Below are 24487 nucleotides of genomic sequence, written 5' to 3'. Positions count from 1 at the left end.
TTTTAATTTGCTTTTGAATGTCCTGCAAAATTAACAGGATCCGCACTTTCCCCTCTTTGGCCATTGTGTTTGGTACAGTAGGGAAGGCCTCGTGGTGCCTGATAGCCGGTTACCGTGGGAATGAATGGCTGCCACGCTCTCAGGCCCACAGCCCTCCTTTTAATTGTTGACAGTAAAAAGCATTTAAATGCTGCTTAATTTGTAATCATCTTCTGGGGGGGAAAGGAGAGAAGCCATTAAAATGTCAGTAAAATGAATACATCCTCTCTTTTTTTGTTGTTTTATTTATTTATACAGGGTAGTTTTTCTTTTCATTGCCCAGTGTTTGTGAGACATTTAAATGGCTCTGAAACAATCCGTATTTCATTTTATTTTGAATTTCTGTCTCACCCAACCCCTGCTCCCCTGCCCACTCCATTCTGTCTCTCTGGGCCTTTGTCTTGCCTCGGTCTCTCCTCTCTGTCCCCTCTTCTGTCTGGGCCTCCACCTCCCCATCTCGGGAGTACACTGGTGTCTACTGGAAATTTTACATACGAGCCCAGTTGAAGCTTTTTTGTTTTTTTCCCCAAAGAGCCCACTCCTCGGCCCTAGTTTCTTTCTCCCCAGGGGCCTCAGGGTGACTCGGGGAATGCCTGGAACTGGAGAGAGTGGCTCTCTATAGAAAAGGTAGTATATACACTTGAAGAATACAAGAGATGAAAGAGACCTGGGAACAATTTGTTGTACAAATAAGGAAACCGGGTCTCATCTTCAGGTGAAAGCTCCACACCCTCTGTTAATCTCTGGACACGCTGCCCAGAATTTAAGTGCCTACTATGTGTTGGGCACCACGCTAAGGAAATGAGACCCCTGGCTTCAGAGGGTCTGGCTCTCTGACTTGCCTTCTATGTGGGGTTGCACAGTGGTCTTTTCTATCACTGGGGGCATGAGAGTGAAAGCCACTGTGCCCCCATGCCCACCCCATCATCCCCCCTCACCTGGCACAGAGAGGCTTTAGGTCCCCTCAGACCAGCTACTCAAGAACTGCCTCTCTCAGTGTTTGGCCAGTTCTAGGAGGGCCCAAGCAGCCAGCTGGTGGGCCTTTAGAAGAAGGACCTAGCAGGTTTTCTCAAGTCTTGCTTTCTCCATCTTCCTAAAAATCCCCACCTTTCAGGGTTGCTTGAGAAAGGTTGGACCTAGATTGGCACCTGGGTATTCAGTCAGTGTTAGATCCTTTCTTTGCCTTGCCTGTGACTGTCCCTCTGTCAGCCTTAGAATGTGGTTCCCAGAGAAGCCTAAAGAATCTCTTTAAGTAAAACAAGGCTGTCAAGTCAGACTTCAAAAGAGAAAACCTGAAGTCCATCTCAGTGGGAGAGAGGACCATTCAGTCTGCCAGCATCCTCTTTAATAGGCCTGGAACCACTGAGTATTAGAGTGGAAAGGAAACCCTTTAATAATCATTTACTTCCACCTTCATTTTACCAATGAGGAAACTGAGGCTCAGAGAGGTCTAGTAACTTACCCAAGAGTGCACAGTGAGTTAGTCACTGAGCCAGGACTGGAGGACAGGCCTTCTGGCTGAAGTCTCTAGGGCTTTCCACTCATCTGTTCCTCTTCAACGGGGAGTCTGCAGTGAAAAGCCATGGGAAGGGGAAGGCACAGGGATGAGGCTGGGATGATGATCCTGGTCTGCAGCTTCCCACACCATCCTGACTTCCCTCCACACACTTCCTTTTCCAGAAGGCCCCAAGACCAGGTGAGTTAGAGACCTGGGGACCCAAGATTCTTACAGTCCTCATGAGGAACACGTGCCAGGGAGGATGGACTTAGGAAGGAACTGACTGCAGCTTTATGTTCATTTGCGACCCGACTGTCCCCAAGGGAAGAGAGCACAGAGCCCTTTGGCTTCAGGAACCCAGAGAGTGAACAGGTGCCTGTCTCTGTCCCGTGAGCTGTATCCCTACAAACAAGCAGTGCAGAGAAACTGAGGAAGAGAGTTCTTCTCTGCGTCTTGGGGTAGAAGTTGGGCACAGGGTCCTCAAGGGAGCGTGATGCCCACCTGCCCCACCCCACAGTCTGTCCTTCTCCCAGACTGGTCCCATCTCACAGGCTCCTCTGCCACCTCGGGAAGTCCCCAGAGAGGCTTCCGCATCAGACCCCCTGGGCTGGGCTAGGTTAGGCTACTGCGGGCCGCCCTTCTCTCAGGGCTGCTGAAGTTGGTCAGATTTTTCAATCGTGGGCCAATTAGTTTCACAAATGGGGGCCCCCCGTGGTGCCAGGGCACATTTGTTCCGGGCCTGCGCACTGGCCGGGTCCCATTGTCCTGCCTCCCACCCCCGTGCCGGCCCATTGTCCTCACCCCCAGCGGGTGCTGCTTACCGCTGATTTATAAGGGCAGGCGTCCTGCGGGCTCCGGGCTTCACTGCCACAGCTGGCGGAGGTGCTTAAGGCCTCGAACCCCGTGACCTTTGCCCCAGTCCTGCTGTCGTTTTGAAAGTTACAGACCAGAGGGCTGCATACCTCTCCGGATTTACTTTCCACCCCAAACCTCCCCACCACACACACACACACACACACACACACACACACACCGTCTTTCTGTCTCTCACACTCCCTTTCCCGTTCTCCCCTGTTCTTAGGGTAGTTGTTCTAATTCATCGTGGAATGTCCTCAAGGGTCCAGCGACTGGACTGAAGCCGAGAGGAAGGGGCTGCGGGCGCAGGTGGGAGGTGCCGGCAGAGCGGCTAGTCTCTGCTGATGTGGTTGGAGGCTGCTGCTTCCCGGAGTGAGGTTTCTAATCCTGGGATTCATTAGTTCACCCTCTGATGCGAAGTTGGGAGGAACGGAGGAGCACATTCCCATTGGTGTGGCACTGCCCGTTAACCAGGACTTGATTGGGCATCTTGCAATTTACTTTGCCCTTGGCCCCTGTTCTGTCGGAGGCTCCTGCACCCTTGACTGGGCCACCCTGGAGTATGAGGTGGATTGAGCGTGAGGGGGTTGTAGCCAGGCAGCAAAGCGCAGATGGAGTCCCATCTTCACCTGTTTATCCTCTCTCTTGCAAACCAAACTTCTCTCCTCCTTTTTTGGTAAACCTTCTTTTCTTTCCTTTCCACTCCTTTTCTTGTCCCCCTCCCCCAGTGCCTCCCCCTCTTTGGCTCATTTGTTGGACTGATTGACAAAATTAGTAAATCCATTCATGTCACTTTTATTGTGAAGGTCTCAATAAATCCGCTATGTCCAGGGCGCACCTTAATGAGCTAGTGAGCTGACAAATTTGTTTACTGTAGCTGGAGGTGCCGAGTAATGAAATGCACTTGTGTCTGGAGCTCACTGCTAAACAAATACATGGTTTTCCCAGAGCCAGCTCTGCTAGCTGCTGCTGCCTGAGGATGCAGCCACGTTCCCCAGAGACTGAAAGTTTGTGTGTGTGTGTGTGTGTGTGTGTGTGTGTATTTTGAAAATCTAATCACTCACCCATCCATTGCTCAAGTTTTGAAACAAATCTGAATCAGCTGCTCAAACTCCTCCTCTTTTTTTGTTATTCATTGAGGACACTTCTGCTCCTTTGACCAATGATATTGAAACCATAATATTCCCCCTTTCCCTTGTGGAAATGGAAGGTTATATAGATGAATAAATGTCTTCCATGATTCTAAGATAAGAAAGAAAGGAAAAACAGGTAGAAAGGGCTGGATAAGGAGACCTAAAATTGATGAGGCTGAAATTGACAGTAAGGATAGATGCTAGGGGTTTTTGGCTCTTGGTTTGGTTTGGGAAGATGTCCCCGAGTGCCTCAGCAGTGAGTGACTCTCTGCAGGAGACAACCACCCATGCACGAGCTTGAAGCTAATTTAGTTTGAGGCAAGCCTTCCAAGATGTTTTCTCAGCCTATTCTACCCCTACTGGGAGAGAGGTCATAGGCAGGAAAGGGGATGGTGGGGCTTGTCTCCCACTGGGCGGCAGTTGACATTCCCAGGGGTCAGGGGGCTGACACATCCCTAAGCTGGGCCGACAGGGCCTTCACTGCCCACATGGCTATACTTCTGAGGAAGGCTGGGAGTTCAGGAGCTCATCCCAGATGATCCTGCAACTCACGCCCAAGAGAAAAACCAGACAGGAACTAAAGAGGGGGCTCTTGGCCCTTTGTCCAGTAGATCCCTTGAAATGACGAAAGGGAGGGACCACTGCAGATATCATGGGTGGGCTTTTGTTCCTTCTGTCTGCTCCTCATCTCCCTCCACCAGCAGCCTCCTCCATCCTCTTAAGATGCAGACAGAGCCTTTCCTGCCCAGGGTGTGAATCAGCCCTGTGCTCCTGGTCTCTGTCTTTGCTTTCCCTTGGCAGAGTGGATGATGCAGCTCTGCTACCTTCTTCAGATCTGGGGGAAAGGGAGGAGAAGATAGGGGCTCGGAAAAGGCAGCAGTTTAAGTGATGGTTTGGGTCTGTGGTCACGAAGGCTGCCCATGGCTGGAGATGATGTCTTAGAAAAGAGCAATCCCGCTAGGATGTCAGGGGGAGCAGAAAGACATATCTGAGGGATTTGGGGGTGGGGGTGGTGGGTGGGGCATGTGCCTAGTTTAAATCAAGGTTTTCACACCCTCCTAAGTTTGATATTTCTTTCTGTGGGGGAGAAGTTGCTCCGGGTGGCAGAGGAGGCAGCTCTTCCTTTGTTGGGTGAGGTTGGGTGGGAGTGGATGTAAGAAGCCCATCGTGGTCCATGTGCACACGTAGCAGTCCCAGCCTGCTTACCAAAAAAAGCCGGAGTATATTTAGATCCCTCTGCTCCTTTGATTAAGAAACTGCTTATAGCGGGAGATAATAAGAGCCTTGCTCCAAGAAGGTGTAGCACCTGAACATCTTCTCCAGCTGTGTACCCCTCTGATCCTGTTCCTTCCTTTCTATTAAAGAGCTAATTGGTATGGAAATGGCACAGGTGTAAACATGAGGGTTTTTGTGTCTCATAATTTCAGACCCTGTCGTCACCTGGGTGAAATAAACACCCTAGATCTATGTCACCTCTCCTGCCTGCTGTTCCACCCTGGCCTGGCTTTCTCCCATTTTTTGCTAAAATTAAACTTGTTTTAAATTGGAAGTCTTTCAGTCGTACCTGCCCTGCAGCCCAAACTGGCTGTACCGCTGTTGGGGGTCTGGTGTGGGTCACCTTCTCCAAAGATAGAATCCATGCAAATGTAGCCCCAGATATAATATTTGCATGGGCCCTGCCCACATAACCTAGAATCCTACTCCTAGTACATCCTTGCCACATGCATCCCCTCTTCCTCGTTCAAATTCCCTTTGGGCAGAAACCCTGGGAGTCCAAATGAAGACTGAGCTCCTCATTCATCTTTCAGAAGAGCAGAGTAGGTGCTAATTCTTTGACCCGAGAAATTATTTTCTTGGGCCAAGGCTGATTTGTATATCTGATTTACACTGAAATTTACAATTGGTAGACAACAATGCATTTCTAGGATTTACATACTCCAAAACATTTGCCAGTGACCTCATAACTGCACTGTGAAGTTGGTGTTGGAAAGGGCAGGTTGGTTATGAATTCTGTTTCCTAGATGAAGACACTGAGGTCAAGGACAGCAGCTGCTTTGCCCAGAATCACAGATCCACGAAGGGCTGCACCCCTGGGCCAGAACTGGGGTCTTCTGACTGTTTCACTGTACCATGTAGTAAAACTGGTCCTTCTATGGTCTGGGTCTTTGCTTCTGCGCAGCAAGGCAAAGCTCAGACGTGGAGGGGGATCTGAGGAGTCCTGTCCAGCCAACCACACGGACACAAGAGGCCCCAGTGAGATCAGCGGCTTGGGTCACTTGGCATCACTAATTTCCAAGGAGAATCGTGTTGGATGCTCTCAGTAGTGGCTTCATTTGTGGACTTTGGTTTGTGCTTTCCCCAGCCCTAGCCTTCTGTCTGTACCATGACTCCCCCATGCTCCTCCCCACCCTTTGAGATTGTCCCACAGTCCCTTTTTTTAATCTTTTAATGCAACATGCAGTTGTTGAGTGCCTACTGTATACCAGGCCCTATGCTATGTGTTGGTGGATAGAAAGATGAATAGAATAGTTTCTGCTTTGAAGGCTTACAATCTAGTAGGCAGAGCTGAATGTCAAAAATGAATGCAATCAAGGATTTTACATGCTGCAGAAGTGAGAGCTCAGAGGAAGATGGTGTTCTTGGTGTGCTAAGTTGTGTAACTCATCCAAGATACCCTCTCTAGGACCAGCTTCCTGGAAGCAGCAGCCCAGAGTCAATAAAACAACTTAGGCTTGATATAGTGCAGGGCTACCGTGATTCATGGTCCAGGTTGTTCACTGCACGAGGATGCCTAGCTGAGGAGGAAATGGAGGCTGAAATGCAGCCCTCTCCTTGCTCGCCAAAAATGTACGCCCAGGTGAGGGTCTGTGTCTGCCCAGAGGAAGAGAAACGATTTTCTAATTCAGACAAAGGCATTGTTTGGGCAGGCGTTGGCTCTGTGATCACTTGATAGTAATAAAGCTTTTCCACATGGGTATCTCATGAGATGTTCTCAACAACTGCAAGCAGTATGGCAAATGAGGAACAAACTTGGATCCAGAGAAGTTTAATGACTTGCTCAGGGTCGCAAGGCAAGTAAGTGGCAGAGCTGGAACCCGATGCTTCTTTGACTTCCCTTGCGTCATGCTCACCATGTGATTTCCGAAGGTCTTGTTCATCTGGTTGGAGCTCCTCTTTCTCCCCGGCGGGTACCGAGCCTGACGTGTCTCCACAGCGGAGGCAGAACTCAGGCGTGGAAGGGAGCAGAGTGTTCCAGTGCTGCTGGGCCCCCTTGCCCTGCCACACGTCTCGCTGCAGCTAATGAATTGCTAATACAATTTTCTAGATAATTTTATTTCCATAGTCCCACATTTTAATGTGTTTCCAAAAGCTAGCATTTATTTGCTTAATCTCCCAGTGTAATAGAATCTGCCCTGACTCATCATACATGCGAACAATCAGCTAGGCAGAAACGGCAGCAAATTGTTTAATAACTCAAATCTAGTCTCTAGATTTTTAACTTACATGCACCAATGGCTTTCCTTGTGTCTCATCCACTTCTCCCCCGCCCTTTCCTCTTTTTCTTTCTTCTTCTTCTTTTTTTTTTTAAAGACTTTTCCATCATCACAGCTGTTGGTGTCCAAGCAGAAGAATGGATTAAGTGGATGCAGAGCCTCAGAGCCTTGGTCTTTCCCTGTGAGCCATAGTGGGTGGTTAAGTGACCAGGGAGAGCCCCTGCACCTGTGGCATATCCTAGGAACACTCTTCCCATTCTAGCCCAAGCCCCGGGTCCTGTCGTCTCGCCTTCCCAGATTTTGGCTCTCCACCCCATCCACTGTCCTCACAGTCTCTGCCCTGGTGTGGTCTCCACCCTTCCCTGGTGACAGCACAGAAGCCATCAGCCCTCTGTCTGCTCCCAGCCACTTGCCACTGTGTTCGTGCCCAGAGGCACTGCCTTCAAATACAGGTTGGATCACGCTAGCACCACCCGTCTTAATCAGTTTGGGCTGCTGTGACACATTACCATAGACTGGGACTGGGACAGACATTTATATCTCACAGTTTCGGAGGCTGAGAGATGTGAGATCAGGGTGCCAGCATGGTGGGGTTCTGGTGAGGGTCCTCTTCCAGGTTGCAGACGGCTGACTTCTCACTGTGTCCTCACGTGGTGGAAAGGGCTAGCTTGCTCTCTGGGGTCTCTTTTATAAGGACACTAATCCCATTCATGAGGGCTTTACCTTCATGACCTGATCAACTCCCAGAGGCCTCACCTCCTAACACCATCACCTTGGGGGTTAGGATTTCAACATAGGAATTGGGGGTGAAGGGATGCCAACATTAGGACCATAGCAACCCCTTGTCCTTTCATGGCCCTGCCTGTAGCATGGGGTCAGTCTGTCCTACCTAGGGTGTGTGACCCAACCCCCAGCACCTCTACAGCTTGTCTCCAGAGCAGGTAGGGGCCTGTCCTCTGTCTCTGCCTGCTCTGAAATGTGCCTGCAGCGTCTCCTTAGCCTGGCCCGTGTGCCCCACCTTCTGGTCCTCAGCTTCCCAGATACTCTTTTTCTCAAAGGCTAACCCAGAATCTTCTCTGGAGCCCTCTGGGAGTCACCCCGACTTGTCCTCTGGATGGTTGCTGACTTGTCGGCATCCCCCGCTAGTCTGGGAGCCAGTTTCCATGCTCAGTCTCAGCAGGCTCCTGGTCACCTAGCTCAGTGCCGTAGGTGGCAGCGGTTCAGTGAGTCAGCTGAATGGACGTGAGGTGGGTTCAGGCCATCTTGGGAAGTAGGGACGGTGTAGTGGGGCAGCCTCGAGGGGCCTTGGGAAGACCAGGAAGGCAGAGCGCTGTAGGGTTCCTGGCAGGGGTGCTATTCATGTTCCCTCTGACCCAGGTTCCTCCCGTGCTGGGGACGCATGGAAGGAGAAGCCTTGGCTCTTAAAGGGCGTGGCTTGCCCAGGCAGCTGGCGCTCCCTCTTACTGATTTAAGGCAGCTGTTTGAACACCTGGCCTAATGGGGGCTCTCCGTGGGGTGGGGGTTAAGGGCAGGGAGGGGATCAGTGCTGGGGGCCACAAGTTGAAGCATCAGGGGCTGCCATGCACAGATCGTGTTGCAGTTGGACTCCACTCCTGTGCATGCTGGCCCAGTGGGGCAGGACCTTGATGGACTCCCTGTCAGCCCTGGGGTGCTGCATGTGCCCAGGCGGGCAGACCACATCCCTTGGTGGGTCCTCCTCCAACAAGTGGAGCTGAGCACCCAGTCGAAACCTCCCAGAGATCTTATTGGCACCCAGCAAGGGGTGGAAGGCCTCAGAGAGTTGTGCCTTGTGACCCAGCCCCAGCTTCCCATCCATTCCCCCCAGCCCAGGCTTCCTGAGCCATTGCTGGGTGCATTGGTGCTCTGTACTGTCCCTGCTGGGCCTCTTCTCGGGAAAGCACAGACAGGTGTCTGGTCCAGAGGTAAAATTGGGCCCCGCCTCATGGTTTCTGAAATCAGACAGAGCAAGGCAGATCCCAACTCTGCCTCTAACTGTGTGACTTTAGGCAGGTTATGTAATCTCTCTGTTTTCCCATTTGTAAGAGGGGGATAAGAGTGCCTGCCATGTAGTGTTGCACGTTTTAAAGGAGATGACAAGACAGGTGAAGCACCTGATGTCTGTATTCCCTCCGATTCAGCCTTCCTGACTGCAGGTGGGGTGGGCGTGGCTCCAGGGGCCTGGATGTCAGTGTCTGCAAAGGGAGGGGACGGGGTGGGTGTGAGGGGCAGAGGAGTGGAGGAAGTGAGAGGCAGGCTGTGCCTTCCCTCGAGTCCATCCAAAGCTGGACATGAGCAGGACTGGGGTGGCAAGGACCAGACCTCTCACTTGCCATCTCCACCAATAGGCCGGGAAGGCAGCGAGATTCTTCATGCCTTCCCTTCTCTTCACCCCGCCCTCCACCCTGATTCCACACCAAGCGGCCCCGGCTTCCAGCAGCCAAAGCTCTGGCCCTCCCTACACTCCAGACTGGGTTGACGGCCACCAGGCCTGTCCATCTTCCCTTGTGTCCTTCACACACCAGGGGACATTCCCAGATGCCAGCACAGAGAGGCACACAGATGAGCCTGCAGTGGGGCTGACATGTTTAGGGAAACCGAGTCATCGATGGCGGGCAGCGAGCTGCCAGTGAGGACTCAGACAAGAGGTTAGTGACTTCCTTGTGGGGTGCCGCAGCCAGAAAGGCTATGGCTCCAGGGCAGCATTGGAAGGGGTAACAGGTAACAGAGCAGCCTGTATTTTGGGGGTCCTGTGGGGTATCTATGCTGCTGATCAGCACAGGGGACAGCTGGACAGAATGGAATGAAAATCACATGTCACTCACTAGCTTAAAATCCTTTGACAATTGCCCATTGGGCTTAGGATGAAGCCTACAGCTCTTGACATGGTTTTGAAGACCCCACATGACCTGGCCCCTGCCTGCCTTCCTCTTAGCCTCCCCAGCCACGCAGTGCCATTCCTCTGCCTGATCCCCCCACCCGCCACATTTCTTTCCAGCCCAGAGTGTTCGCAGACACTCTTCTGTCTTCTGGATCCCCCCTTCGATGATGAGAGCAGGGACTTTGTTTGGTCTTCCATGGCTATATCCCCAGTGCCAAAAGGAGAGTCCTACTTGTAGAAGGTACCAAATAATATTTGTTGAACGCATGGATCCTTCAGATTCGAGCTGCAGTGAATGGAGAAGTAGTTAAAAGAACAGCGTCTATAGCTGGCCTCGGAGAGGATTGACATCCAGGCTGCCTGGGTATGAATCCTAGCTCTGCCACTTATGAACTTTGGACGAGTTACTTAATCTCTCTGTGCCTCGGTTTCCTCATCTGAAGGGTGAAGATCATAGAGCCTACCTTTTGGAGTTGTGGATTTGTATTAATTATATTAGAACAGTAGCTGGCCATGTTATCTGTGTTACTGTTACACCTCACGGGGCCCATGCTGGCTCCCCACCTCCTGCCCCAGACTCTGCAAAGTCCCTCTGATTCGTGCCCTTAGTAGCCTGCCTTCTCTCACATGGCGCCCGGACAGTTGCACGTTTACACTTGCTGTTGTGATGTGTTTGATTAATGTCTTTCTCCCACTAGACTTCAGGTTCCAGAAGGGCAGGACGTACGTCAATTTTGCCCACCACCAGGACCACCTACTGGGTGCTCAGTCGGCGTTGCCTATCCCAGGCTGCCTCTGGGTTTGCCCCTGAACATGAGGTCCTGGAGGTGTCAGTCCCGAAGCTGGCTTGTGCTCTGTGTGAACAAAGACTCGGCCTCGTGATTCCACCCTCCTGAGGCCTCCCGTCTCCTGTCTCCCACAGGCACAGACATGGCTGTCTTCTGTCTGCTGTGTGGGAAGCGGTTCCAGGCGCAGAGTGCGCTGCAGCAGCACATGGAGGTCCACGCGGGCGTGCGCAGCTACATCTGCAGCGAGTGCAACCGCACCTTCCCCAGCCACACGGCCCTCAAACGCCACCTGCGCTCACACACAGGTAGGCCAGTCGAGGTGATGGGTGGATCAGGGGCTCTGGGAGCCAGTATCTGATTTACCTCCAACGCGGGGGTGCCAGGCTGAGTCAGCCCCCAGCCCTTCTCTGCTCAAGGTTGAACATGGAGGGGCTTCCTGTAGTGCAGGTACACGTTGACAGCTCTTCTCCTGATCCCCTCCTGTGGCTCAGCGGTTCGCAATTTTTCCATGCTCAGCACAGAGGACAGTCATTAAAAATGCAGCTTCTTGGGTCTCATCCTCAGAAGCTTTGATTCCATGAGTCCAGGATGGGGTCCAAACCCAGCATTGGTAGTAAGCATTCCCAGGAGATTCGGATGCAGGTGGACCCAGAATGCATGTTGAGAAAAACAGACCTGCTGGGACTCTTGCCCCCGCCCCTCTGTCCACACACATTGCTGAGGTCAGCTGGGGGCTTTCAAGGGCATGTTGAAGAAGTAGTCCCATTTTCTCCACAATAATGAGAGGCCTGCACTTGGGCCTTAACCTTATTTAGGGAAGACAGCGAGGACATTCAAACAATGAGCGGTGAAATACCCCTGCTCAGCCAGTTCAGACGCTAGCGTGAGAGAGGGGTTATGAGTCAAGGAGCCTTGGCCAGGTGCCCAGGTCCTGGCCAACACTTGCCACCACCCTCTAGGTTTCGGGGTTGGGACACTTGGTCTCTGAGGACCAGAGGTATTTGCTTCCCTGTAGCAGCCCTGGGTCTTCCCCTACTAGGGGATGGATGACTTAAATTCCTTCATTTCCCTAAGACAAAACTGAGGCTGTGCTGACCGTTCAGGGTAAAGGAATGCCCATGTCTGAGTCTGCAGGTGTCTCTGCCTGAGTGTGCTCTGTGCTATGTTTGCAGAGGGCAGGTCTCTCTCAGGGCATGTAATAGTATGTGCTTGTGTCTGTTGGAGAGGGTATAAAAGCCTCTGTGTGCCTCAGGGAGGAATGGTAGGTCTCCCTCTCTCTCCTCATTCTTGAGAGTCCTGTCACAGCTCAGAGACTGAGTGTACAGCCAGGCCTTGCATGGGTGGCAGGCTCTGTGAGTCAGGGAAGGGCTGTACTTACCGTGGACTGGGCTGGCCTGTCTGCCGGCAGTAGCAGCCTCACCAAGCAGCCTGCCTGGGCTCTCACTTGCAGACGCACTCAGGGCAGTGCCACTGCCTTAGCACCACCAGGTTTGCTCAGAACTACTGGGACGGGACAGGGTGAGGTCCCAGAGGGTAGGGTCAAATCAGTTGGCTTCATGTGACTTGAATGATCCCAACCCTGCTAAATCCACCCAGGATACACCCTGCTCTGCCTGTGCTCCCTTCTAAGAGCTCAGATATCTAGATGTCACATGCCCTTGTGTCAGTCATGGCTCAGATCCGTGGGGAGGGCCTATTTCCAGAGTTGGAGAGAAGCTCTCGCTTATTCTAGGCAACAGGGAGCGTGTGCGCCGCCCCTGCACACACACCAACACCCATCGGTTTTCACACCAGCGAGGCCCTGCGCACACGAGCCATACTCAGGCTGTGCACACCCCACACACAATGGCTCATTAATATTCCGTTGTTCTTGGCCCATTTGCTGCTGGGGCCGGGTGTTTAGCATCGGCAGCTGTGTTTGGTAGGTTAGTCCAGCCGCGCTCTTGGCATTGACGGATCCCTGATTCACACGGCTCATCATATAATAAACTCTCAGCTGTGCCGAAGGGAGGGGCCCGGAGGGAAGGGCCTGAGGAGCCGATGAGATGGGGCCAGGGTGGGGAGGACGACACCGGGCTTGGCCAGAGCCAAGGAAAGCGCCAAGTAAGGACAGATTGGGGGTTGCGGGGTCACAGGTGCACCGTGCAGGCCGGAGGGGGCTCTAATTAGTCTCGTTTGTCCTGCACTTAATGTCAAGCTCATTAAAGAGGCTACAGAGTTAATCAACATACCACAAATTGGATTTTGAGTTCTGCAGCCAGTTTTGTGTACATTATGGCAATGCTGACACGATTAACCCTCGGGGGTGAGGGTTTCAGGCCAGGTGCTCACCATGCCTAAAAGTCCGGGTGGGTTGGCGACTTACTTTCTTTTTTCTTCTAAGTTCTTTTTATTCCTTTCCCTGGGCAGACACAGGAGATTTCCTATTTAAACTCGTTTAACATGTGATCCGCTTCCTAATTAAATTCATAAAAAACTGATCAAACAAACCCCTCTGTCTTAACCCTTTGTTTTTTAAACTCTCAGGGCCCTCCCCTGGAGGTGAAAGGCACAGGCAACCACCCCCCCTCGCCGCCCTCCCCTCCCGGCTGGGCGGCTGCCGATGTACGTTTTAATTACCGGCTCCAGCTGAAGTCTCACGTGGCCCTGGCTTTATTTATTTATTTATATCTTAATGAGGATACTGAATCTTTGATTAAAGTCGTAATCGTTGCTGATCTGGTAAGGAGGGGGAGTTGGATGTCAGACCAGACGGGGCTACGAGTGCAGACACACAGAGAGAGAGAGTGGCATTCGGGCACATGCACACGCAGACTGACCCACACTCTGTTAGACACACAGCTAATTAGTAAGTAGTCCCAGGTCTGCTCGGACCTCCACTCCCCCTGGCTCTAATGGGGCTGGGTGGCCAGGCAGTCCCCCTAGCTCCAGCAGGGAGGACGGGCAGGTGCGGATTTCCCCACCAGAGAACCCCAGGACTCGGTCCATCCCCAGATCTGCATGTGCGGGACGCACTGGCCGTGCCTCTGAGCCAGGGCAGTGCCCCATGGATTGGGGTGCACTGGGATCGGGGGATGGCTCTGCTCTCTGAGCCTTTCTGGTCTGATTCCTCGCTGGAGGTCCCACCCCACCCCTGTGCCTTCAGTGCTTCTTGCAAATCTTCACCCATGAGGGAGTAGCCGGTGAACACACCCCAGCACATCCACTCCCCACAGAGGCTTGAAAACCCTTCAAAGCCATCAGAAGAGATGAGAATTTACGTGGGTACAGGGGCTTGCCTTGGGGGCAGGGGGAGGATTGGTTAGCGGCCTGAGGAGGGGAGAGAGAGGAGAGAGTAAAATATCATTTTAAAGAGGAAGTGAAGGCGCAGGCATGTGAGTCTATAACGAGAAGGACAATTTATGCCCAGGCACGAGCGCAGTTTGACATGGGGATAATGAAAAAACGTAGGTCATTGTGGATGACTTAAACCTTCAGCAGCTGAAGAAAATGTATGAAATGCAGAGGACATTACACGGTTGGCAGCCCCGCACATCTGCAGAGGGACAAGTGAAATACAGTGGGCCATTCTTTACCATAAACTGTGGTTGTTGGAGATGCAGCCCAGAGAAATTGTAATTACAGTGACAAGACGAATCAGCGATATTTAAATATTCATGAACAAAGTCTGGGGTGATCAATCTATCTTTATTGTCTGCGCCTTCACTCCTGTAATAAATAAGTAGCCGGAGTCTTCACCTTTCATCCCCCGAGCTCCCCACTTTGGGTGTAAAATGCAAGATGGGTAAATACACAGCCCGACTTCTCCCACTCTGGGGATTTAAGAGCAAGATGCCCAAAAACGAGGCTGATGGGCCTAGATTCCAGACCAAGAAAAGGCAATTCTCCCCAAGTTTCCTGTACCCAACATTTCCTGAGTACCCGTCTGGGCCGTCACTGTGCAATGCACTGAGGCTCTAAGGAAGGATAAGGCTTGCTTCTTACCCTTGAGGTGCTTCCATTCCAGGGGTGTGGTGGGCATGCAGGTAGATGGAGTACAGTGTGTCAGTTAGCAATCTGACGAGTATATAGGGTCCAGAGTCCGGAACCAGACCAGAACTTGAATCCCAGCTCAACTACTTACTCACTGTTTGACCTTGGAGATGATGTTGAAGCATCTCTAAGCATCTCATTTTTCTCATCTGTAAAATGAGAGTAATATCTTTCCTTAAGATTGTTACCATGATCACGTGATGTGATCTGTGTGGAGTTCTTAGCAGAGTCGTGAGCACTCAGCAAATGTGGGCCATCTGAATGTGAAAGTGCCGTAAAAATACTGCTACTACTAATAAAAGAACAAAATGCTAGACATTTCTTATCTTTGGGGACAGAGAAAGAAGTATAACTCATTCCACCTGGGGGACTAAAGGGACACTTCCAAACAGGGGTGACATTTGAGCTGGGCTTTGAAGGATGATTAGGAGTTCAACAGGGAGAAACGAGGAAACCAAGCAGAAGAAACAGCTGTGTAAAACAGTGAAGGAAGGAAAGAGCAGAAGGTATTTGGGGGACAATGAGAAGTTCCCTAAATTGGAAAGATTTTTTTTATGAAGGTAGGGGAGTCAAGCTAGAGTTTACCCTTGAGCTAGGGGAAGGGGAGAAGAGACAGTTTGAGAAGCAGGGGGTAAGGTCCCAAGGCTGCTCTATCCTCATGGGGGCCTGCTTTCTGGGGACTGCTGTGGTTCATTCCAGAACCACATGGGCTCTCTTCCCTGGACTGGCCCTTGCCTACAGATGAGCACTGGGCCACGGTAAAGTCTGGACATGTGTGAACGAGTGTACTACCTGTTGATGCTGCGGGGACCGACAGGAGCTGTGGATCCTTAAGTCATCTTTGGAGGTGGTGGACACAGGCAGTGTCATTCTCTTGAAGCACCAAATGTGCCCTACTGTCCCCTGAGGAGGGGGCAGGGAGAGGCAAGGGCCTGATCCGGCCCCTTGTGTCCACAGGTGATCACCCATACGAGTGTGAGTTCTGTGGCAGCTGCTTCCGGGACGAGAGCACACTTAAGAGCCACAAACGCATCCACACAGGCGAGAAACCCTACGAGTGCAATGGCTGCGGCAAGAAGTTCAGCCTCAAGCACCAGCTGGAGACGCACTATAGGGTGCACACAGGTACTGAGGGCCAGGGAGGGCACCTCAGCTGGCTCTGGGACCTGGGTGGGGTGGGGTGGGGAGCAGGGGGTCTTCCAGAGGAGCCCAGGTGAGGATGGTCCAAGGCCGAACCACAGAGTAGAATAGGTTCTATGAAGGCCTGAGTGCCACCACCTGCTTCTCAAGGTCAAGGCAGACATTGCTAATCAATCACAGCACACTCTGCCGTGAGCCCAGACCAGCCCTCCAGGCAGCCATACCCAATAGTTCAGAGAAGTGCAAGTTCACATCTATTTGTGAGTACTGAATTAGGGCCAAGTTGGCCTGATGAGCTGAAAGTATAGGTTAGGGTGGTTGCATGTTACTCGAGGGTTAGAGTAAGAATTAGGATGCATTGAATTAGGTTATGGTGATGGTCAGGAAACTGTAAAGTTAGATCCAGTTTGGTTCTGAGATTAGAGGAGCAGATATATTTAATAACTCCTGCATATGTATAATGTTTGACCATCTCAAAGTGCCTTCCCATTATTTTTTTTACATAAAAGAAATGTGAGCAACTGTTTTCCCTGGGGTCTGAGGACAGAACAAGTCAAAGGGACTTCCAGAATTTCCCATGTTGCGGGCAGCAGAGTCTTGGAGCTAGCCTGTACTTGCTTGGGAATGCTGATTTTGCACATTTCGTCCTAACTTCAAGTTCAGTGACATCACCTGGGTTACTTAAATTGGCCACAGTAGGAGTATTCACAACACGGCAGTCCGCAAATGCTACAGATCAGGGCTTTTTGGAGAGTCAGTTGTTGAACACGTACCTCCAGCACACTGCTGGCTGGGGCAAGGTAGACACTCAGAAGGCCTCCTGAGGATGAGAGGTGCTGGAGCCTGGCGAGCTAGGAGCCTCCCCTGAGCAGGGGAGACAGCTGTCCTGTCCAGAGGAAGCGGGAGAGGTGACCTCAGGCAGGTCCTGCTGGCTGCCGTGGGAGGGGAGGGCTGGACAGAGGGAGCAGTGAGCTGTGTGTTGTCAGCTCTGTTTTCTCGCCTCCAGCTTGGGCCCACCAGGAAAGGATGGGGTGTTCATTGCAGACAACTATTGTGACCCAGAGGATTTCCCAGAGCCCTGGGGTTTCCCTAGCCCCTTGTCGAGGATGTGACCTGGTGGTTGGATCATTAAATGCATTGGCAGTGACTATTGTAAATAGCTGGTCGATAGTTAGATCACTTTGGCTGTTCATTACTTCATTATTTGCTGGGGCCTCTGTGCAGAGGAGTATCGATGGCGAGATGGCTGGCCAGTTAATTACTGTATTGAAACAAGGTTCCCTCACATCCTCTGCTCAGCTCCAGGGCACTCTAGCTGAGGGGAGGTTGGGGTAGCAGGCGAGGGTGTGGCTGTAAACTCTCCGATTCTTTGTCCCTGGGGCCTCCCTGACCTCAGGGGGGAAGGCAGGGTCCAGGGCAAGTCTTAGCACTTAAGCAGGGTGGATAGCTACCCCCAGAGGCAGCATGTTGGAAGGACTGGGTTCCCTGGATTTACCGGTACCCCAATCCTCACCATCTGTAGCCCTGAAAGGCCTCCATCCATCTGCTCCCTTTGGATGGAACTGTGGCCTGAAGAGCCATCCCCAAGGGCTTCTGGGACCTTGCCCCTCACCCCCAGGCATCCATTCCTTAATTAGGAAGGGTGAAGACCGTGACTTTGGGAGAATTAACAACGGTAAGACAAGGGGCTAGGGCTGCGCTGGACAATTGTGTAGCCACTAGCTACATGTGGCTATTTAAATTAGTTACAATGAAATCAAAGTGTGCCGGCCTCGTTAGCAGCCACATGTGACTGGTGGCTGCCATCTTGGGTGGTGCCCCTCCCTGTCCTCACTGTCTGCTGTCCCCTCCCCCAGGTGAGAAGCCCTTTGAGTGTAAACTGTGCCACCAGCGCTCCCGGGACTACTCGGCCATGATCAAGCACCTGCGGACGCACAATGGCGCCTCGCCCTACCAGTGCACCATCTGCACGGAGTACTGCCCCAGCCTGTCCTCCATGCAGAAGCACATGAAGGGCCACAAGCCCGAGGAGATCCCGCCCGACTGGAGGATAGAGAAGACTTACCTCTACCTGTGCTATGTGTGAAGGGCGCCCGGCCTGGAGCAGGGGCGGGGAGCAAAGGAAGAAGAGTTAGAGAGAGATGGAGTCGAGGAAGGACTGTGGGGGAAAAAAAAAAGGAAAAGAAAAAAAAGAAGGAAACCTGATAGTTGTTTGGCCTTGGATTCTCTCTGGGGCTCCAGGCGACCTGGATGCCAAGCCACTGCCCCTTCCCTGGGGGTCTCCGCCCTCCTTTCCCTGCTGGAGGTTTGCCTGATTTTCTGGGGTGGGGGTGGTTTTGTTCACTCAGATGGTGGCATATTTTTCCCTCCCTCTACCCAGACCCTCCTTTTACGTCCAGAGATGGAGGCTAGGCAGTGGGCGAGAGGTCCTCTGGCCAGAGCCGGCCTCTGCCTGCCCGCCTTCCTCCCCCTGCCCCCTCAGAAGGTGACCTGAGGGGAGCAGGAGGGGGCTCCCCTACAGACGGCCTGGCTGGGTCACCGGTTGGCACTCACATGGCAGCTCTGGTTCGCTGGGGGCAGACTCGGGAGGGGAAGGGCTCTCTTTCCCTTCCCACCGCTCAGTCCCTCTGCTGCTTTCCTCTGCTCTGCCACATCTGGTGTCCCCTTGTGGCCTCCGAGAGCCTCGTGGCTCCTGCCCTCTGCCCCAGCTCTTTGCTCCTAGCCTTCCCTTGGCTCCTGTCCTCCAAGTCCCAGGGGCTCCCAGCCCCGCGCCCCCCTCCAGTTTCCCAGTGGGAAAGCTGGGTGGGACTCCAGAACCCCTCCCAGCCTTAGCCTTCTGAGGACACGAAACTAAATAAATCGAACACCCCGCCCTAGGCAAGCCCAGTCATGGGCAAGACTCCTGCTGAGCTGCTTCCGAAATGGAAGAACATAACAGCTAAATATATAATATCCTTCCAAACAGAAACCCCCACAGCCCTACGTCAGTCCCTGGGAGAAGGAATCCACAAAGGGGCTCCTGGTCCAAGGGACAGTTGGCCCTCCAGATGGGCCCCACACCTGGAGAAGGGGACATCCTGCCCAGGGGAGGGCTAGCTGGCCAGGGGAGCCCCAGGGTGTTGAGTCACCCTGGGGACCCCAGACACAGTGAGCTCAGCGGGAAAACCCAGGTCCAGAGAGAGTAGCATGGAATTCCGGACTCACAGGGCCCCTCAGCCTGCAGGGAGGAGGAGGAGGAGGAGTTGAAAGCGCTTTGGCCTTGTGTTATGTTTTGCTTCTTTTCTGTGTCCCCTTTTAGCACATTGTACTTGAATTACCTCAGTTTTTTGTGACCTCATAAGCTTTTTTAACCTCTGTATCTCTTTTTTGGTTGGGGGTGAAAGGAATGGGGAGGGCGTCCTTTTCTGTTTCTTGTATAAATTAATAGTAGTTTTTACAGACTTCAGCTGGCCAGGGCCTCCCTGTGCCCCTGGAGACTAGAAGGAGCTGTGCAGGAGGAGCTGACACTCAGGATCTGAATGTGAGGGCCGGGAGGGCGGAGCAGGTAGGCAGGGAAGGGATAGTGCGTGGGGCCTCAGTGTCCCCATAGGGCACTCGGGAGTCACCGTTGGCTCTGCCCGGGGCATGGAGTCACCTGTGCCCAGCATCGGATCAGCCCAAAATACTCTGGGGAAAATGCCACCTTTCTTCCATGAGGTTGGTCGTTCAAGTTTGAGGGCATGTGCTACTCGGATCCTTGCAACTGTGTGGCCCCAGCGCTGTGTGCATTGTCATTGCCAAAACTGGTCTCTCTTCACAGCTGGTCGGGGGCGATCAGCCTGTATTCTGTTGTGTTGGGTGGGGGTGTTATTTTTCTAAAAGCTACCTCTTACGTTGTTTGTCCAGTCGTTCTTTTGTTCCCTGCCCGCCTCTGCTGCTCTTCCCCCGTCCTTGCCCCAAGCTCCCCCACCCTCCCCCTGAATTTTGGAAAGCACATTTGCAATATTCGTGTTTGCTTTGGGACGGACGCCCTCCGTTTCATCTCATGCTTTATGTGTAAGAGTTTTTATTATTTTTTTTTTGTTTGTTTCTTTCCTTTCTCTCGCTGAGAAAGTTGTGGCTGCGTTTTGATCTTAGGTTTTAAAAAGTGGTTTAGGGAAGCGGTTTTGGGGAGAAGGATTGTGAGGAGTATAGGGGAGCTGGAGGGATGGGTGCTGCTGTGACTTACCCCCTGTCCCTCGGCCCTGTCCCTCCTGCCCTCCCCTTCAATCTCATCCACCAAATCTGAAGGCCTTAAAAATTGTATGTTGGGGGGATGTGAATTGGGGGACTGTGTCACTAGACTGTCGATTAGGGATGATGACAGAGGGAGGATGCTATTTTGCAACTATAATAACGACGTAGTGTCTTGGTAAGGAAAAAAAAGTTAAACTTGAAACATGTGACTAGAACAGTTGTCATGTCTATAATGTGAAAGGAGTGAAACCGTGTGGGGGAGGGGCAGTCCGTAAGGAATCGTTGTGCACTATGGCTTCCTCCCCCCTCCTCTGGGAAGAAGGGAGGACTCGCTGGCCCTCAGGGGATCTGCAAATCCCAGAAAACAGTATTTTTAACAGCAAGATGTTATTCAACCTGGGTGGGGAAGGAAAAGAAAAATCAAACTATTCCATGGCACTAGCTGGCCCCCTCACTCCCCTGCCCTCCCCACTCAGCCTGGGTCCCTCCTCCCCGTTCATAAAAGCTGAGAGGGTTGAGCTGATCTTTACAAATTGTAATATTTTTGTAACATTTGTTAGTTCCTTCGTCAGTTCTGCAGAACCTCGCCCTTTCCTTTTGTAATGTGAATAGGGAAAAAAAAAAAAAGACAAAAAATATTACCCACCACCACCACCACCACCACCAAAATATCCCTCTGTACGTGTGTATGCGCGTGTGCTTCATGTGTGCGGTTGTGTGTTACATCATGCAATATTGTCGTAATCTGGTGTTGCAGCGTTAGATGGTACTAAGTCAGCCCCTGCCTGCCCCACCCGAGCCTGGGGGCTCTGCAGCTGCGGGGAGGGAGGGAGGAAGGGCTCAGGGGAGGGTGGCTTCTGAGGACACGGGCACGGGGATGCCTCTGTACCTGGCTGTGCTGTCCCTCCGCGCTCCGTGAAGACGCTCAAACGCAGTCCAACATGGCTCTTCCCCAACTTCCTGCCCACAAAGACAAAACAATTCTAAAGTTGCCAAGGCCTTTTTGGCAAGGCCCAATGGCCAGGGGGCAGGTGAGAAACTATCTGAAGGCTTTAGATGTGTCTGGAGTAAAAGAGGTGGGGCCAGCGGGAGGGTGGAGGTGGCTTTCTCCCCAGGTGAGAGCTCAGTATTGTCACTCCCCTCTTCTTTTGCCATCTGGCTCCTTCGGCCACCTGGCTGCCTTTAGCTGTGGGACGCTGGCCACCCTACCTGCAACTGCCTTATCCAGCACAGCAAAGCCTCTCTAGCCTGGGAGTCCACGTTGGTTAATAGTCCCTTCCCCGTGTCCGGCTCCTACAAGTGCGTACCTTAATGCTTTCGGTGACATTTCCCCCTCACTCGTGCTCTTTCCCTGTTCACTCCTTCACTCATTCAAAGCATTAAAATCCTATGTGTATATAGGATAGACAAATATATATAGAGATATATATATATAGCAAGAGAGAGATATAAAATAGTAAATATCATTGCTGCTTTGGGCTGCTTTGGAGGAGGAGGAGGCCATGAATTATGGGGAAGGCAGATCTGGGGCACAGGGGTGGGTAGGGAGGCTGGGGAACCCAGTGATTCAGTACAATCCAGGGATGCAACGCGGGCTTGTTTAATCTTTGTGCCTGAACAGTTTTTCCGTGTTTAGAAAAAAAAAAAAGAAGAAAAAAAAACTGCTGCAATTTTTCACAAGTGTATGGTACCTTTCTGGATGCTGTGTACAACTGCTGTGGGTGGGAGAGGGCCATCGGCTCACCTCCGTATGGGGAAGTGAGCAGAGCTGTGGTGGCCTTTGGACTCTGTCCATGAGGGGTTGGGGGCGGGGTGCCGAGTTTTGGCCAATTCCCTGGCAAGCCGGACTAGGATGAAAATGAGGAGCACCAGGATGTAAGACAGAAAAGCAGAAGAAGAGTGGTATCTGTTGATCGTGTTTCCTAGGCCTATTCTATAGTCCCCTCGCCCCCTCCCACCTGATCCCCCTTCCTGGAGCTTCTGCTGGCTTGGCTGGAGTGGCCGCACTTACCTGGATATTTCCGTGGGAGGACAGAAAGCCGGACTAGTCCTGTGCGGTGGCACAGATGGGTAGAGCAAGAAGGCAGAGATGGCCAAGAGAGGCACAGGAAAACCAGGGAGGCTGGGTCAGATGGAAAGGGTGGGGGAGAAAGGGGGGCCGCAGGCCCCACAGGCCTGGCAGCCAGCAGCTGCGGCCCCCCTGGGCCCTTGGCATCCCACTTCGCAGACAGGGTACCAGCCTCCCGGTGTGTATCATAGTATTTGTTCACATAGTGTTATGCATGATCTTCGTGAGGTTAAGAAGCCGTGGTGGTGCACCATGACATCCGACCCATATATATAAAGATAAATATATATATATGTATGTAAATTATAGCACTGAGGGCCCTGCTGCCCTGCTGGACCAAGCAAAACTAAGCCTTTTGGTTTGGGTATTATGTTTTGTTTTGTTATTTGTTTGTTTTTGTGGCTTGTCTTATGTCGTGACAGCACAAGTGCCAGTCGGATTGCTCTGTATTACAAAATAGTGTTTTTAATTCATCGATGTTCTAGTTGATGTCTACCTCAGCACCTCCTCTTAGCCTAATTTTAGGAGGTTGCCCAATTTTGTTTCTTCAATTTTACTGGTTACTTTTTTGTACAAATCAATCTCTCTGCCCCCCATCCCTCTTTCCTTCTCTCTCCCTCTCCTCCCTTGCCCTGCCCTCCCCTCCCCCCATTTCTGTCCGTTCCACTTTCTCTCTCCCTTGCTCCTTCCTCGCGCCCCCCCCTCCTGCCCCTCCCCAGCCTGCTCCCCAAAGTCGTGCTTGGCAGTCCTATCTGTTCTAGTTCCGAAGCAGTTCACTCGAAGTTGTGCGGTCCTGGTTGCAGCTTTCCGCATCTGCCTTCGTTTCGTGTAGATTGATGCGTTTCTTTGTAATTTCAGTGTTTCTGACAAGATTTAAAAAAAAGAAAAAAAAAAAAAGGAAAAAAATGAATTTACTGCTGCAGGTTTTTTTCTCTCTCCATGTGTCACTAAGTGAAGTTTGTGCCTTCTATAGCAAAGAGAATATTTTTTACATCCTACTAACAGTAGATTTTTTTGTAGTGAACATTTTTTGTATTTTTATTTATAAGTCTCATAAGAAAAATAGCAATGTTCAGTTGTATACCTTGAATCTGCAGTTAGAAGAGAATAAAGTTAATTCAGTTGTCTCTGGCTTGAAGCGTCCCCCCTTTTGTTTTTTAAGGTATTCTGTCTTTTCTGCCTTTTCTTCGGTGGGCGTTGCGGTGGAGGAAGTGACATTTCAGTCTGACCACAGGGCAAGAGAAAGCTCTGTGTAACACACATTCAGCCTTATTTATGTGGCGCTTTTAGGACACATTTACAGGGCACAAACCTACTCAATAACATATTTTTCCAATACTTTGTAGTTTAATAAATTGTTAAATACATTAATACCATTTGATTCTTGGTACGATGTGCCAAGTGGGTGTTTGCTCATTTACTCACTCAGCAAGACCACCTCGTAGCAGTTACTGCTGACGGCAGTGGGAATACAGCAAGGGGCAAATCAGACAGACCCCTGCCCTCGTGGAGCTGGTGTGCTAGCAGGCCGCTGGGCCGGAACCCACTTGCCGTGTTGGGACAACTCGCTCGGGGTCACACAGCTGGTGAGTGGCAGTGAGAACTTACACCCCCATCCCCTGAGACCAGGACTCCCAAGGCTTATTCTCACTGTTTACAGAGATACTCACAATTTATTCCTAGCAACTAAGCAAACTTCAGACATTTCTCAACAAGAAGCTTCTCCCCAATTAAGGATGCCTGGGTCTGCTGGCCTTGTGCAGGGAGGGCGTGGGTGGGAGGCAGGGGCACAAGCTTGGCGTCACCCTGAACAGAAGAACAGAATAAAGGGTTTCCACGCTCCATGGCACAGTACCTGCCAACCCCGGTCTCATCTCCCTGTCCTGGGCCAACGCCTCTTCCCCAGCCCTTTCTCCCTTCCTCTTGCTGGGGATGGGAGCACCCGTAGCCACCGGTTCCACCCCACCTTAGACATGGCGCTCAGCACCTCTGCCTGCAGCCATCCCAGCTGCCTGTCTCTGACCAAAATGGTCCATCTCCTCACCAACATCTAGGGGACGCAAGCCATGACACAGCAGTGGGTCACCCCAGTGTGGCAAACCCGTGCCAAGCATCAGGGCTGACCTCCCGCATTAGTGGGAGTCCCTGGGAACCTTCACCCGTGTGCCATCCCCACCCGCATGCAGTCTGTCCGGTCTGCCTGCCGGGGAGGGGTGGCCGAGGCCAAGGCCCAAGACCCGTCTGTCTGACCGTGGGGTGCTGAGCTGAGAACCGCCTGCAGCTACACACTTAACTTCCAGGACAGCTTTCCTAGGAAGAGGAGCAG

At 52.0% G+C, this 24487-nt stretch overlaps 1 protein-coding gene across 1 annotated transcript in view; it reads left to right on the top strand.

Annotated features, from left to right (window-relative positions):
- Positions 1-23294, top strand: part of ZBTB16 (zinc finger and BTB domain containing 16) — a 179286-nt gene extending 155992 nt beyond the window's left edge. The window contains exons 5-7 of the mRNA XM_045556530.1: positions 10841-11011; positions 15696-15863; positions 17735-23294. Coding sequence (XP_045412486.1) covers positions 10841-11011; positions 15696-15863; positions 17735-17964 — 569 coding nt within the window. The 3' untranslated portion in view covers positions 17965-23294. The remainder of the gene's footprint in view (positions 1-10840; positions 11012-15695; positions 15864-17734) is intronic.
- The last annotated feature ends 1193 nt before the right edge of the window (positions 23295-24487 follow it).

This window comes from Lemur catta, chromosome 7, assembly GCF_020740605.2.
Source record: "Lemur catta isolate mLemCat1 chromosome 7, mLemCat1.pri, whole genome shotgun sequence".
NCBI lineage: Eukaryota > Metazoa > Chordata > Mammalia > Primates > Lemuridae > Lemur > Lemur catta.
This window is presented reverse-complemented; position numbering and strand designations above follow the sequence as displayed.